This window comes from Apostichopus japonicus, chromosome 17 (assembly GCF_037975245.1).
Source record: "Apostichopus japonicus isolate 1M-3 chromosome 17, ASM3797524v1, whole genome shotgun sequence".
NCBI lineage: Eukaryota > Metazoa > Echinodermata > Holothuroidea > Aspidochirotida > Stichopodidae > Apostichopus > Apostichopus japonicus.
Window position 1 is genome coordinate 33448487 of NC_092577.1, and position 14752 is coordinate 33463238.

General features: G+C 40.5%; 1 protein-coding gene across 2 annotated transcripts in view; it reads left to right on the forward strand.

Moving 5' to 3' along the window:
* Window positions 1-14752, forward strand: part of LOC139984079 (double-stranded RNA-binding protein Staufen homolog 2-like) — an 18620-nt gene continuing 3868 nt past the window's right edge. The window contains exons 1-12 of one of the 2 annotated variants that reach the window (XM_071997767.1): window positions 1-162; window positions 2032-2260; window positions 3604-4310; window positions 4984-5143; window positions 5640-5685; window positions 6691-6779; window positions 7283-7510; window positions 8750-8920; window positions 10200-10397; window positions 10902-10962; window positions 11995-12168; window positions 14009-14253. In XM_071997767.1, coding sequence (XP_071853868.1) covers window positions 2072-2260; window positions 3604-4310; window positions 4984-5143; window positions 5640-5685; window positions 6691-6779; window positions 7283-7510; window positions 8750-8920; window positions 10200-10397; window positions 10902-10962; window positions 11995-12168; window positions 14009-14253 — 2268 coding nt within the window. In that variant the 5' untranslated portion in view covers window positions 1-162; window positions 2032-2071. Of the gene's footprint in view, window positions 163-2031; window positions 2261-3603; window positions 4311-4983; window positions 5144-5639; window positions 5686-6690; window positions 6780-7282; window positions 7511-8749; window positions 8921-10199; window positions 10398-10901; window positions 10963-11991; window positions 12169-14008; window positions 14254-14752 lie in introns of both variants that reach the window. The other variant, XM_071997766.1, reaches the window with a different exon arrangement.

Below are 14752 nucleotides of genomic sequence, written 5' to 3' on the forward strand. Positions count from 1 at the left end.
ACAGTGTTCGTTCGCCTGACTGCTACTCAGGACAAATCCGGGAGGAAAACAGCGTTCTTTGGCGTTTGCCAATGTCTTAAAGTGTTAAGAATTGGCAGTTCAAACAGAGGACAGCTTTGCAGAAACCTTGGTTTCACGTTTTGGTCCTGGTTACCATTATTGGTAAACAAAATACGTCTTTTACATACCATTTTCACCCACGTGAGGTGTAAGCCTACCATTGTGTCTTACTTAGTCCACTGTGTAAACTGCCGGACTAGGCCTACATCACAACCTAGGTTCTTGGTGTTTCTGTTACACCAGGTGTTTCTGAAATGAGTACTAAACCAATGTTTAAATATAAGTCATAAAAAATTTATTTCCTATACTAGGTGTTACTTTTCTTCATTTGCAAACTAAGTTAGTCTTAATTTAGCCTAGGCCTACCCTAGTCCAGCCTCGGCCAATCAAAAGTTCAAACTTGTCTTTTCCAGTTCTACTTCTAGCCTAGTAAGTAGTAACTAATATGTAGTAAAATGTTACATAGGCTAGCCTAGCCCAAATCATGATTAGATACTTTCCAGTATTAGCCTAGGCTTATCACCTTCATTTAGATTAGAATACATATTATGGTAGGCCTATACAGTAGGTCTCAGTAAACAAAGCAGGTTCTATCTCTGTTTATGAATAAAATTCATAGGCCCATTTGCATAGGGCCTAGGCCTATATGTTATATTGTGACTAAGAGACATGATCTAGTTAAATACTACAACAGACTATCTAATGGCGGTAATGTGACCTACCAACCTGAAGCTATCCCAGGATTCATCACAGGATTCATCCCAGGATTCTGAAGCTATCACAGGATTCATCCCAGGATTCAGATTCATCCCAGGATTCATCACAGGATTCCAATCCTGGGATGAATCTGAATCCTGGGATGAATCCTGTGATAGCTTCAGAATCCTGTGATGAATCCTGGGATGAATCCTGTGATGAATCCTGGGATGAATCTGAATCCTGGGATGAATCCTGTGATAGCTTCAGGTTGGTTTTGACCTAGTTTCGAATGAGGTGTAACAGAAGTGTTAAACACCACCATAGACCCCAGAAAGTACACACACAGCTTGCTACCGTCAGTTATTAGACACTTGTGTACAGTCAGTACATACAGCTTTGGTCAATACCCACAGCACAGTATACAAACGATACAGCGACAGACATCTCAGGTCCAGCTAAAGATAACAAGGTATCACGTTTCATCACTGTCTGCATTTTGTAGCGACACAAACAAAACGTCACTTGCAAGCAACAGAAAGTTAACTTTTTCAGATGGCCTCACATGGTTTGGGGCGAGTCTTCAATGCCTTTAAGTATCCATCTGTCATACAGTAGTCAGGGGTGAAATTAAGATTTTTGAGGTCAAAGAGCCACTTTCTGTGAAAAGTGGCTCCAGGCTTTTATTTTGGTTGACCAAGGAGCCATTTGGTTGGGATCAGGAGCTAGTTTGTAATTTAAACATCATATAAAATTATAGGTTATACCATGAACATAGTGATGGGATTTGCTGTATAACTAAACTGCTACTAATGTTGAACATTACATTTTAGTTTCTGTAATTGTAGTAGTGCAAATGCAACATCATCACTTCTTTCAATCTTATGAAAGAAGCATAGGCCCTATATACATTCAGATACATAATGCACACTGAAAAGTGACATATCTATGCAGTACAACATTTAAAGTTCATCTCCTAAAAGACAAAAAGCGGTGCCAAGCCTATATGTTTATGAAATATCTGGGCACCAGTTGAGAAGTTATGGGCACTGTTCACCCTGCATTGTAGCCTACACAGTGGGACAGGACACAACAACAATTATAGTGACACATAATCAAGGAATTTGTTCATATGTACAAATTAACTAGTACTTGACATATACCTCAGATTCAGTTGTGAGACATTCTGTTTATATCCACTCTCAAGGCTTGATTTACTCTGAACAAAACGAAGTTGTTTACAACTTTAAACATGTAGCAGTTTCTCCATTTCAGGTCGTCTGACTGAACAAAACTTGAAAACCACACATTGGAGATGGCCAATAACCAACCCTCTGCAAACCCGTCAACTGGGGAGACTAAGCCCTCACCTGCTCAACAGCCAGGTATCCTACCGATATCAGTAGAGATGATTGCCCTCCAGACAACCGAAGAATGTAAAGAAGGCAACTTGGCTGCAGTGCAGAGTAAAGGAAGCGGGGATGCTGGTGGTGCCATCAAAGAGGTACCCATACCTTGGGGTTTGTTTACCCATCTTCAGGGGGGGGGTGGGAATGATTTATTTGCCCTATCATGGAGAAACTAAATGACCTGGGCACTTCGTCTGTTTAATTATTACCAGATTGTGAAAGAAAATAGAGAGAACGGAAGTTAGTGCTCAATCAGTTGATAATGCAGAAAATAAATTGTGGAACGTACTAGCATGAAATATGTGCAATCACGAAGAAAATACGGTATGCACTCATGCCCATTTGCCAGATAATCAAGAAAATAGTGAGGGCAATAGTCATCAAGAAAATAAAAAGGGCAGTTGTGCTCATTTAACCAATCATATGAAGTTAATGAGGCATTTGTGCTCATTCAGCCGAGATCATGATGAAAAGGAACAGGGCACTGGCAATCATTTACCCGATCATCAGGAAATAAAGAGGGAGATATATAATGCTTACCTGCCCTGTCATAAAGAAAATAGGGTGGGGGGGGGGCACTACTGCCTGTTCACCCAATCATGAAGAATTAACGGATGCTAGTGACTATGTAGTGGATGCTTGGGAAAGTAAGGACAAGTGTTAATTTGTGTTTTATTTCCCAAAATTGTTGCACCAATAGTATTGCATTAGATTGCTGTGAAATAAGACTCCTGATGATTTCAAATCATGGCGTAATGTTATGATGTCCAAAGGAAAAGGTAAATTGCTTATAGGTGAGGGCAGTCTAACTATTTCAAAGACATGTATGTTGATGCAGCAAAGTTGAAAAGGATGTGCATGTAACACTTCTTGGGAGTGGTTTAAATGCACCTCATTCAGAATGAGAACGCTGTGCCACACCATTGTTATTGAATTTATGTTGAATGTGAACTGATTTCTTGTTGAAATGCTATGTAAAAAACAATTGTCCACATAAAACATTAAAAAAGAATATATAAAGAGAACGTAGTGGCCAATTGGCTAAGGCGTCGGACTTGTGATTCAAGGATTGCTGGTTCGATTCCTGCCTAGTTCATTACGTTGTGTCCTTGGGCAAGATGCTTTATCTCACTTGCCTCTCTCCACCCAGGGGTTAAATGGGTACCTGTGAGGTAACTTGTCATTGGGCGCAATATATAACTGCTGCCGCCTGGAGGGATTGTCTCTGGGACAGGTTATCATTGAGCAGGGGTAATATAACTTGTAAGCGCTGTGATATGGTTTACCATGAATAGCATAGCTAAATGCCTAATATTATTATTATTATCATTATATAAAAAGAATTAGATGGAGAAATATTCTTGATGAAGTCGAGTTACTTAATGGTATAATTTACAGCAGTCTTACAGGGTCGCTTTTTTTTTTTCGGTCACAACAGGCCTCTGCACCAGGAGCAGCCCAGCAAGAAGGCATGGCAAACTCCAAAGAAAGCACCCCCATGGGCCTCCTCAACTCAGTCGCCCGGTATAACAATATGAAACCCAACTATGAACTGATTCAGGAGGAGGGTCCAGCACACCAGAAGATGTTCTCCGTACAACTCACCTTTGGGGACGAGAAGTACAAAGGCACCGGCACCAGCATCAAGAGAGCCCAGCACGACGCGGCCCAGAAGGCCCTGGACAGCTGCAAGTTACCCACCCCCGAACGGAAGGAGAAACCCACCGGCTACAAGCTGCTTCGATCGCCAAATAAAAATGCCCTCACCCCGACAGTGCAACTCAACAGCTATTCCCTCAAGACGGGGGTGACCGTAGACTACGCCGTCCTGAACTCATACCCCTCTTACCCGCCGGGGGGTTTCAGACGGCCCCCGTATCAACAGCATAGATATTCAAACAGCACGACCGCACCACCACCGACGCAAGGAGGAGGAGGCGGCGATTCACGCCCAAAGGAGCAGGATGGTAATGTCGTGAACACCTTCCATGGAGAACCCAGGCAAGGTAACCCTGTACCGTTCCCCGGACCACCCGCCGGTGGTGGCGTTGGGCCGAGACCCCGGGGCCCGCGAGGGCCAGGACAACACCATTACAACTACATGCACTATTCACCCTATGAGATGAGGCCAATGTATCGACAGAGGTACCAAAGTCATTGTATTTTCTTTTTCATGATCTCATGTGCACAGTATTTCCAGTACAAAAATCAGGTTTTCACACCACTTTCGGACATCAAAGGTGAAGTGATATACTTTATTGAGGAATGGTTCAAAGACATGTTCATTTCATGGAGTTTTTTTTTGTTTTTTTGTTTTTTTTTGGGCAGCTACCTCTATAATATTAGGCTGACATTAATCAGGCAATATTCTGAGTTATTTGTTAAAAGAAATAGATTCTCTAACATTTTCATGTTGGCAGTTTCCAATGTGGATCCGCAGTTTTCTAGATGAAGACTCTTGAGACATCACAAAAAAACATTTCCTTTGGAATGTACATCTTTCACGTCACTGACCGGCCGTTTGATACATTTAGGAATCAGACACTCAATTTTAAACTTCTCCCGAAGAAATTTGAAACACATTATGCAAGGAAGTAAGCTTTTAATTGTGCAGTATTCGAACTACTGTAGTGGATGAGGTTGCAGATCTGAGATTGTGATAATCATGAAAGAAAAATTATGATGATAACTATTTTAAGCTGGAAGTAGTTGTATCAGCTCGCTTCTGGCTTTTCTAGACTGTTCTCGATCCGTATCGTTATGCAATCATCCGATTTGTTTCCAATGCGAGACATGCCTACTATTTCTATTTCTGTAGATATAGACGCCCATATCCCCAGGTGTTCAACGTCAAGTTGACGGTCGGAAACCGAGAGTTTGTCGGACAGGGAGCAAACCAACGGCTAGCCAGACAAGATGCCGCCGGTAAGGCTATGAAGTCAATCGAAGAAAGTCCAATTCCTGTCAAGAAAGATCAGGTGATTTGTCATGTGACCGTTAGATTCTCAGAATGGGTTTTGAACTTTTTTTGGGGAAAAAAATGTAAATAGTAGTGATATGTACATAGTAGAACGGGAAAGGAAAACCAGAGAATGGGTCGGACACTAAATGTTGCATCTTTAATGCGATGCTAAACACAGATGGCACTTACCAGAAAGATTTTGAATTGCTTTTGAGATTTGGGCAGCAGAGACGCAAGTTGGTTACTCGGAAGTTAAGAAAGAGAGATACCTTTAGGATAGTACCCTGTTTCACCTCCCGACATCATCTGCCTCCTGGTTCATATCACACCAGGAGTATAGTTGTGGGAAATTGTGAGTGGTAAAGGAAAAAAGTTCCCTCTGGGTAAATTTGGTACCCTCCAGTAACCCCAGCTTGCTTCTATAATCTTAGTGACTATAGCATTGAGACATTGCCCTAGACTGGAGTGACCCTGTCTCTTCTTAGAATGCTTCTTTATCTTGCATTTAACAGGCTACATCCATGCTGGAAGAGGAAAAGAAGGAGACTGCCACATCGGGTACGTACCGATACGGCTTCAATTTCAATTTCAGAAGTGAAGGCTTTTGTTGATTGTTTAAATGGTTGCATGGCACCTGCCTTCAATTGTACTGAACCACCTCAGGAGGTGGTAGATCAGGTAGAACTAAGTTGTGACCTCTCAACCTCGGATAGCATTTACCTCATTCTACGACCAGACTGGCCAGTCACTTAACTCTGTCAAGTATTGCTCCTTGTTTGCTTTAAATTGATTTATTATAGATACTACTTCTTATAAAGTATCCAATCTGCCAATATTTCTTCTTGGGTAAGCTGCCCCCCCTCCCCCCCCCCATGCTCCCCTCCCAAAGATCCCCTGCAAATTAGGTTGTTCACATTTGCTACAGTTTAAATATAGCCAATCAGTTGTTGACTATATAGAAACTAGAAAAATATTCAGATCTTGAAGTTCTCTTCCTCTGTCATTGTTAAGCAGGCTATTGTGTTTCCTATTGTTCTGCAGGCTATTGTGTTTCCTATTGTAATCACTATCCAAAAACACAGTCGTATTCCAAAGGGGAACTAGATGGCATTTTCAACATGTTTCAGTTGCAACGTTAACTTAGGATAATGTAACGGGTATAGTTATGGCCTTAAAGGGTTTTAGTCTATGCTTACCTGTGAAGGCTTTCCTGCGGAGCGAGGCGTAGCAAAAACAATAGGAAACATACAGGATTTGTTGGGCGCATTAATTACATATATTGACAAATTGTCCCACTCCAGACTCTAGACACTTGAATGCCCTCCAAACCTACCAACAATTACAGCTTTGCCTACTGCAACGAATTAACATACAAATAACAGAAATAATAATGACATACACAGCGGTATAAATACTTTCAATATGCAAATTAGCTTCGCTTGACAATATCAACAATTTACATAACAATAACATTATGTGGAAAACTAGCATCTGATCCTCTGGCAAGCTTTGACATAGAAAATTACATCTTTTTATTTTGTTTGCTCTTTTTAATTATTTCAGCCTCTGGAGATGCTCCCAACAATAACAAATCTGAGATTAGCCAGGTTTATGAAGTGGCCAATTTTAATGGACTCAACCTGGAATTTAAGGTAAATTCTAAAGATTTAAAAAAAAATGAATAAATTGGTCTGGGGAAGTAGTTATTATGTTTCTACAGATAATATGAAAAATGACATTTGAATAGAATGTCGGGGAAAAGAAGCAGTACATAAATTTTTATCTTTACACTTTATTTTTGTAGAAGTCTGCTACTGAAAATAAAATGTGATCATCATTTGCCGATAATAAAATATGAAAAGATTGTGGAAACAGGAATACTCTTTAATATTTGTGAAAAGAGTGGATGCAAGAAGGAAACTTAAAAAAAAAAAAATCTATGCTCTCTCTTCACTTGCTACCCTTCAACTCTCTGCAAGATTTCCCAAACCGATCCAACAAGCTCAAGAATGTGACTGTATTGTAAGAGTATCAAATGCTGTACAAGACTCACAATAGGGGACAATCTAGCTGTATCTTGCTACCAACTATTTCTAACAAGATTGACTCCATTAGAAGGGGTTATCAAGAAGCTCTTTTGTCGCCATTTATGTAGGTCCTTGATGAAAGCGGACCTCCCCATCAGAAGGAGTACAAGATACAGTGCACTGTCGGAAACATCACCGTGGTAGAGACCGGCACCTCCAAGAAGGAATCCAAGCGAAAGGCTGCGGCCGCTGTCCTCCCGAAGCTAAAGTCCCTCCCACCGCCGGTCAAGACCGTCCGCCAAGGGCCTCGAATGGGTTGGAAGCCGGCGTATAAGAGGTCCACTATACAAAAGAAGGTTGGTCTACCGCTCTATGTGTTATTCCACTACCGAAAGAAATATGCGAGGAAGTAAATAAAAGTTAAAACAAGATCAAGCAGGTAAAAAGAAAGAGATAGATGTTCAAGAAAAGATATTTGTTAAATTGGGATTCCCACGAACTGTGGTTAGGACAGCTCCGTTAGCAGAAACCATGTAGAACGTTTTGGTTTGAGTCATGTAGTATCCCGAATAATTTCAGTGCTCTGTCCAAAAATTAAGGGGAAAAATAATTTTTGAATGGAATTATTGTTTTATAAATGATAAATTTGATGCAGATACATTCCAGAAGAGAAACGGCGATATGAAAGCGTAGGACTGATTAAATTACTGATTGAAAATTTCTGATTATATCGTTAAAAGAATGCTTGAGGATATTACACTGAATTGGGTTTGGATGACGGAACTGGCCTAACCCTTGAAGGGTTGCAGTTACTCCCTTCCCCCCATCACTTCCCCCACCCCCAAAGAAATGTTGATCTAACGCAGTCTATATTAGTAATATCCTACTGATTATTTGATCAGATTGCATTTGGGGATGTTACCCAATACACTGACTGAGTGGTTTCACTTTTTACAAATTTGACAATCTTCTCAAAGCAGTCTTTAAGTATATCTAGTTCAGGGAAGCAGAATACCTTTCATGAGGAAAGACACTGTACTACTGTTGGTCTGTTCCACTACATATTAATAGGAGTACCTACAGCAAAGAAAATATATTATCAAGATTGTTTTGCTTCCAGACAGTCCTCCCCTCTTCCCCAACCCCCCCTTCCTCCCCAGTCTAGTAGTGTTTACATAATCCAGGGCTTACTGGGTAATATTTGTCTCGTCCGTCTGTCTGATCTCGTCCTCAGAGCGCTGATGATTCTGATTTTGGTGCTTCCAGACACTCTTCCCCACCCCCCTTTCCTCCCCAGTCTAGAAGTGTTTACATAATCCAGGGCTATTGGGTAATATTTTTCTCGTCTTCAGAGCGCCGATGATTCTGATTTTGGTGCTTCCAGCCAAACTTCCCCAACCCCAGCCCACCTTCCTCCCCAGTCTAGAAGTGTTTACATAATCAAGGACTTACCAGGTATTATTTTTCTCGTCCTCAGAGCGCTGATGATTCTGATTTTGGTGCTTCCAGACACTCTTCCCCACCCCCCTTCCTCCCCAGTCTAGTATTGTTTACATAATCAAGGACTTACCAGGTATTATTTTTCTCGTCCTCAGAGTGCCGATGATTCTGATTTTGGTGCCGTGGGTATGAACCCCATCAGTCGTCTCGTTCAGATTTGTCAGGCCAAGAAGATGAAAGATCCGTTCTTCGAGGTCTTGAACGACCAGCCGATACCCGATCGGAGAGTCCACCCGACAATCTATCGCCACATCTTTACCATGAAGGTGAGGGTTCCTCAGAAGTCATGAATATTCAGTAGGATATTACCCGAGTCAGCCAGTTGGGACAATTTCCTAATGCTAATACCTCTCTAAACTGTATACCAATATCATGCTCTCAAAGCACTGGTATTGTCAGTACAAACAGTTCCTAACCTTGATCTGATAGAAACATGATATTCACACTGCTTGTACTGACAATACGAGTGCTCTGAAGCGGGACATGACACTACAGTATAGAAAAAATTGTCCCAACTGGGTGCCCAAGTCATCCATATTGTAATTTATATGTGACTCGCTGGGTTCTGTCGTTGTGAAGCGGTTGTATCGGTGTGGTTCTCCGGTCTCGAAATTTAATGCTATTAAGGGATTTCACCGTTTGCAAGTAGGGATTAAAGTAGGCGCTGGCAATTTTTCTTATTGTTGGTTGTGTGTATTAATGCGAGGAAAATGCAAGTTGGAATTCGATGGTAACCAGTAGATTTATTTATGCACTGGCACGTCGTTTTGAGAGTGACCAAAATTGTGAGATTCTAGGCCAGAGTTCTTGTTATTTTCATTGCAAGATTTATTTATAGGTCAAGCTTGCCGCAGGGAGGTTTCCTTTGCTCCTGTGTTCCCATCAGTGTATCTGCAAACAGCATATAAAGATGCTTTAGAGTTTCCAATGTCTTGCAATTAACTATATATATATCATCATCATCATAAAGTTGGATCTTGAAAGAGATACTGTGAATAGGAATATATGTGAGTGAAAATAAATAGAGTTAATTTAATAATTACGGATCTGTGAGTGAGTGAGAATTTGCAGACACACTGTAGGAAAATAACCCAAGTTTTGTTGTACATAATTTGTATCTGGCTGAAGAAAGTAGTAGCAATTTATGAAGTAAGAGAAGAATTCATTACTTCTTTATTTATTCTTTTATGTATAAAAGTACCACATTGAGTACAAGAAGCCTATTGATTTTGGTGTAGGTCAAAGGTCATTTGGGGTCACCAGGGGTCCAATTGTGGAACCTCGTAAACACGTTATCTCAAGAAGGGAATCATGGGCAGACCTCATATTTAATGTGTAGAAGTACCACATTGAGTTAAAGAAGCCTATTGTTTTTGGTGGAGGCCAAAGGTCATTTGGGGTCATCAGAGGTCAAATCGTGAAACCCTTGAAAACATGTACACCCACACTATACATTACGTCAGATTCATAAAGAAAACTGCTCATGCTACATCATCAAAACCACAATGCATTTTTGCTCTCTGCTTTTATTTCTTTTTAATTCAGGTGAGTGTAGGAGAACAATCAGCTGAGGGGAAAGGGTCAACCAAGAAAGAGGCTAAGAAGGAAGCTGCAGAGGGTATGTTGGTCTTGATGGGTTACAAACCCTCCAATCCAGACACCCCCATCCCCATTCCTGGTGCAGACGCTACTCCAGGAAAACCTGCTCTCAAACAACCTCAAGAGAACAGAGAAGTGAAAAAGGTAGGTGTATAGGGTTTCGTGTTGCAGCGTTTTGAGAAGGGGTAAAGGGATGAGGGGGTGAGGGTTGTAAAGGAGCCAGATTGCCCCACCACGTGACTGATGACGAAACCAATTACCCATTTCTGTTCATCTGACTCAAAAGAAATGATGAATGGAAATGAGGGAAATTACTCTAAGAATGTGAACGTAGCACCTTAGAAATCAATAGAAAGTTACTTAAGTGACAACTTGTTCCTGTCTCTATTCTCTCTTGCCCTCTCTGTCCCAAGTCCCCCCCCCCCCCCCTTCATCTACCCAGTTTGTCGCTAGCTTGATTCAAATGTTGTAGAAGTACTTGACACACGATGAGATCATCAGGAAATTTCCACAAATTTTTGCAGAGCAGTCCCCTCTCTCATTCTCATCGCCTAACCAGTCGTTACTCTTATCCACGGATGATAACATCTACATTGACGACAAGAAATCATTTTATTTAGACCCTTTTTTTCCCCCTCTCTTTTCTAGCAAGAAGAGGAAGCCCAGAATAATGACAGGAAAGTGACCTTTCAAGATGACCAGGTCAAAGGTAATAAATAATGTTGTCTTGACCTTTCAAGATGTACCAGGTCAAAGGTAATAAATAGTGTTGTCATGACCTTTCAAGATGACCAGGTCAAAGGTAAAAATAATGTTGTCTTGACCTTTCAAGACGACCAGGTCAAAGGTATTAAATAATGTTGTCTTGACCTTTCAAGACGACCAGGTCAAAGGTAATAAATAATGCTGTCTTGACCTTTCAAGATGACCAGGTCAAAGGTTATAAATAATGTTGTCTTGACCTTTCAAGATGACCAGGTCAAAGGTAATAAATAATGTTATCTTGACCTTTCAAGATGACCAGGTCAAAGGTAATAAATAATGTTGTCTTGACCTTTCAAGATGACCAGGTCAAAGGTAATAAATAATGTTGTCTTGACCTTTCAAGATGAACCAGGTCAAAGGTAATAAATAGTGCTGTCTTGACCTTTCAAGATGACCAGGTCAAAGGTAATACATAATGTTGTCTTGACCTTTCAAGATGTACCAGGTCAAAGGTAATCATCTCTTGAAATGGTTTGAGGATGTATTACTGTTGCAATCGACAAATTTATCGAAAGTCATCGTGAAAAGCTGTTTTTCTAAAGTGCAAAGGTGATTATAGAGCTTAACAGTAAGAGTCTTTACAACTTTACATGTTACAACTGGTGCAGGACATCGTACAGAGTTACACAAATTTATAGGCTAGCAAAATGCTGTCAATGGGCCTCTTTCATTCGATTTATATTCCACAAATATTTTCAACCAATATATATATCTATGTTTGTATAGTTCACAGCTATTTTACATTTGACTAGGAAAAGAGTATTAACTGAGCAAATTTGTATTTTGCACATATTCCTGTTTAGTAGAAACCATATTGACTACAAATCAAGATAATCATAAAATGGCAAACAAATTTCATCACAATGTCTGGATTAATTCTTTGTGTGTCTAGGTCAATAAACTAAACTATGACGTGTGTCTTATCTTGACGGAAAGGCATTTTATTCTCTTTCTGGTTTGTTTTGTTAATTAGCAGGCCTAACTGTAAAGAAGGAAGAAGAGGTGGAGAAACCAGAACTGGTCCCTGGGAGTCAACAAGGTCCCCAGATCCCTGGTATTACACCAGGTCTATTTCCAATGATGCCAGGCATCAAACCCATTCAACACCCGTTCCCCCAGCAGCCCCCGGTGCAACAGCCGCCAACTCAAGGTATGATGTGATGACCTGATACTTAAATGTTATGACTTGATACTTGTGAAGGCCGGATACCACCTACTTATACATATTTAACCTGAGACTTTGACCTGATACTTTCATGTTATGACTTGATACTTGTGATGGCCTGATACGTACTTGTGATGACCTGATACTACACATGATAACCTGAGACTGTGTTGACCTGATACTTTCATGTTATGACTTGATACTTGTGATGGCCTGATACATACTTGTGATGATACTACACATGATAACCTGAGACTGTGTTGACCTGATACTTTCATGTTATGACTTGATACTTGTGATGGCCTGATACATACTTGTGATGACCTGATACTACACATGATAACCTGACACTGTGTTGGCCTGATACTTTCATGTTATGACTTGATACTTGTGATGGCCTGATACGTACTTGTGATGACCTGATACTACACATGATAACCTGAGACTGTTGACCTGATACTTTCATGTTATGACTTGATACTTGTGATGGCCTGATACATACTTGTGATGACCTGATACTACACATGATAACCTGAGACTGTTGGCCTGATACTTTCATGTTATGACTTGATACTTGTGATGGCCTGATACGTACTTGTGATGACCTGATACTACACATGATAACCTGACACTGTGTTGACCTGATACTTTCATGTTATGACTTGATTCTTGTGATGGCCTGATATGTTCTTGTGATGACCTGATACTACACATGATAACCTGAGACTGTGTTGACCTGATACTTTCATGTTATGACTTGATACTTGTGATGGCCTGATACGTACTTGTGATGAGCTGATACTACACGTGATATTCTGAGACTGTGTTGGCCTGATACTTTCATGTTACGACTTGGTACTTGTGATGGCCTGATACGTTCTTGTGATGACCTGATGTCTACACATGATAACCTGAGACTGTTGACCTGATGTTTCATCTTATGACTTGGTACTTGTGATGGCCTGATATGTTCATGTGATGACCTGATCCTTTCATATGATACATATGATAACCTGAGACTGTGTGTTGACCTAATACTTTCATGTTATCACTTGATACTTTTGATGACCTGATACGTTCTTGTGGACCTGACCTGATCCTTCATATGATAACCTGAGACTGAGTTAACCTGATACTTTCATGTTATGACTTGATACTTGTGATGGCCCGATACTTTGTTGTGATGACCTGATATCTACACATGATAACCTGAGACTGTTGACCTGATACGTTCATCTTATGACTTGATACTTGTGATGATCTGATATGTTCATGTGATGACCTGATCCGACATATGATAACCTGAGACTGTGTTGTCCTGATACTTTCATCTTATGACTTGATACTTGTGATGACCTAATATGTTCATATGATGACCCGATCCTTTCATTTGATATGATAACCTGAGATTGTGTGTTGACCTAATACTTTCATGTTATCACTTGATATTGTGATGACCTGATCCTTCATATGATTACCTGAGACAGATGACCTGATATGCTCTTTTGATGACCTGATATATTCGTGTGACGACCTGTTCCTATGATATGATACATATGATAACCTGAGATTGTGTGTTGACCTAATACTTTCATGTTATCACTTGATATTGTGATGACCTGATCCTTCATATAATTACCTGAGACTGTGTTGACCTGATATGCTCCTTTGATGTGCTCTTGTGATGACATGTTTCATTTGATGACCTGATACGTTCTGGTGATGACATACTCCTTTTTTATTCATACCTAACATTCCTAAACCTTAAATGTATACTTTTTGTAACTCCAGCCAGAAAGTTTCTATTCTGATTTACCTTTAACAGCTCTAAACCGCGCTCCTGGTGCACCAGTTTCTACCCCTCTCTCAGCACCCCGTAAGACCTTTAACCCAGCCCTCACGGCAGACATCGCCAGTGAGTTGCTGTTGACCCAGCGGTCAATGACAGCTCAGACCATACTACAGTCTAGCAACTTGCCCATAAAACTGCAAACTAGTAGACCACAGCACATGCTAGAATATATGGGAGCTGTGACCGGACTAGATGTAGCTTTCAACGATTATCCACAGGTAGGTAGCCAATAACTTTCAGCTTGCTTGCGATTAATTTCAATCGTATCAGTCATTGTGCAATCGATAACGATCGATTCGTTCAATGTGCAGTTTGATCAGCAACAACCACCATGGAGTATATATATACAGTGTACATAAAATGTATACTCCATGGTGGTTGTAGGCCTTAGAAATTTATGGATCTCAGGTTGTCTAATGGCAATCCTAACATGTGTCACCAAGGAAGAAGTTCTGGAAAGCCTAGGCTTGGACAACAAATGGTCCAATAAATAATGCTATACATGTTAATAAGACAATATGGGAGCTGTTACCGAAGTATTTTTTTTAACAGTTTAAACAAATACCGCCTTCCGAATGTAGAGAGCCTTAACCTTCATCCCAGAAATTTGCAGATTGTCGTTCTCAAGTAGTTATTTTTTTACCACTCAACAAATAAACTCTGCTCCTCAAAGACCACAACAAAAATTTTCTTAATTTCAAGATAGGGTTTGTCCAT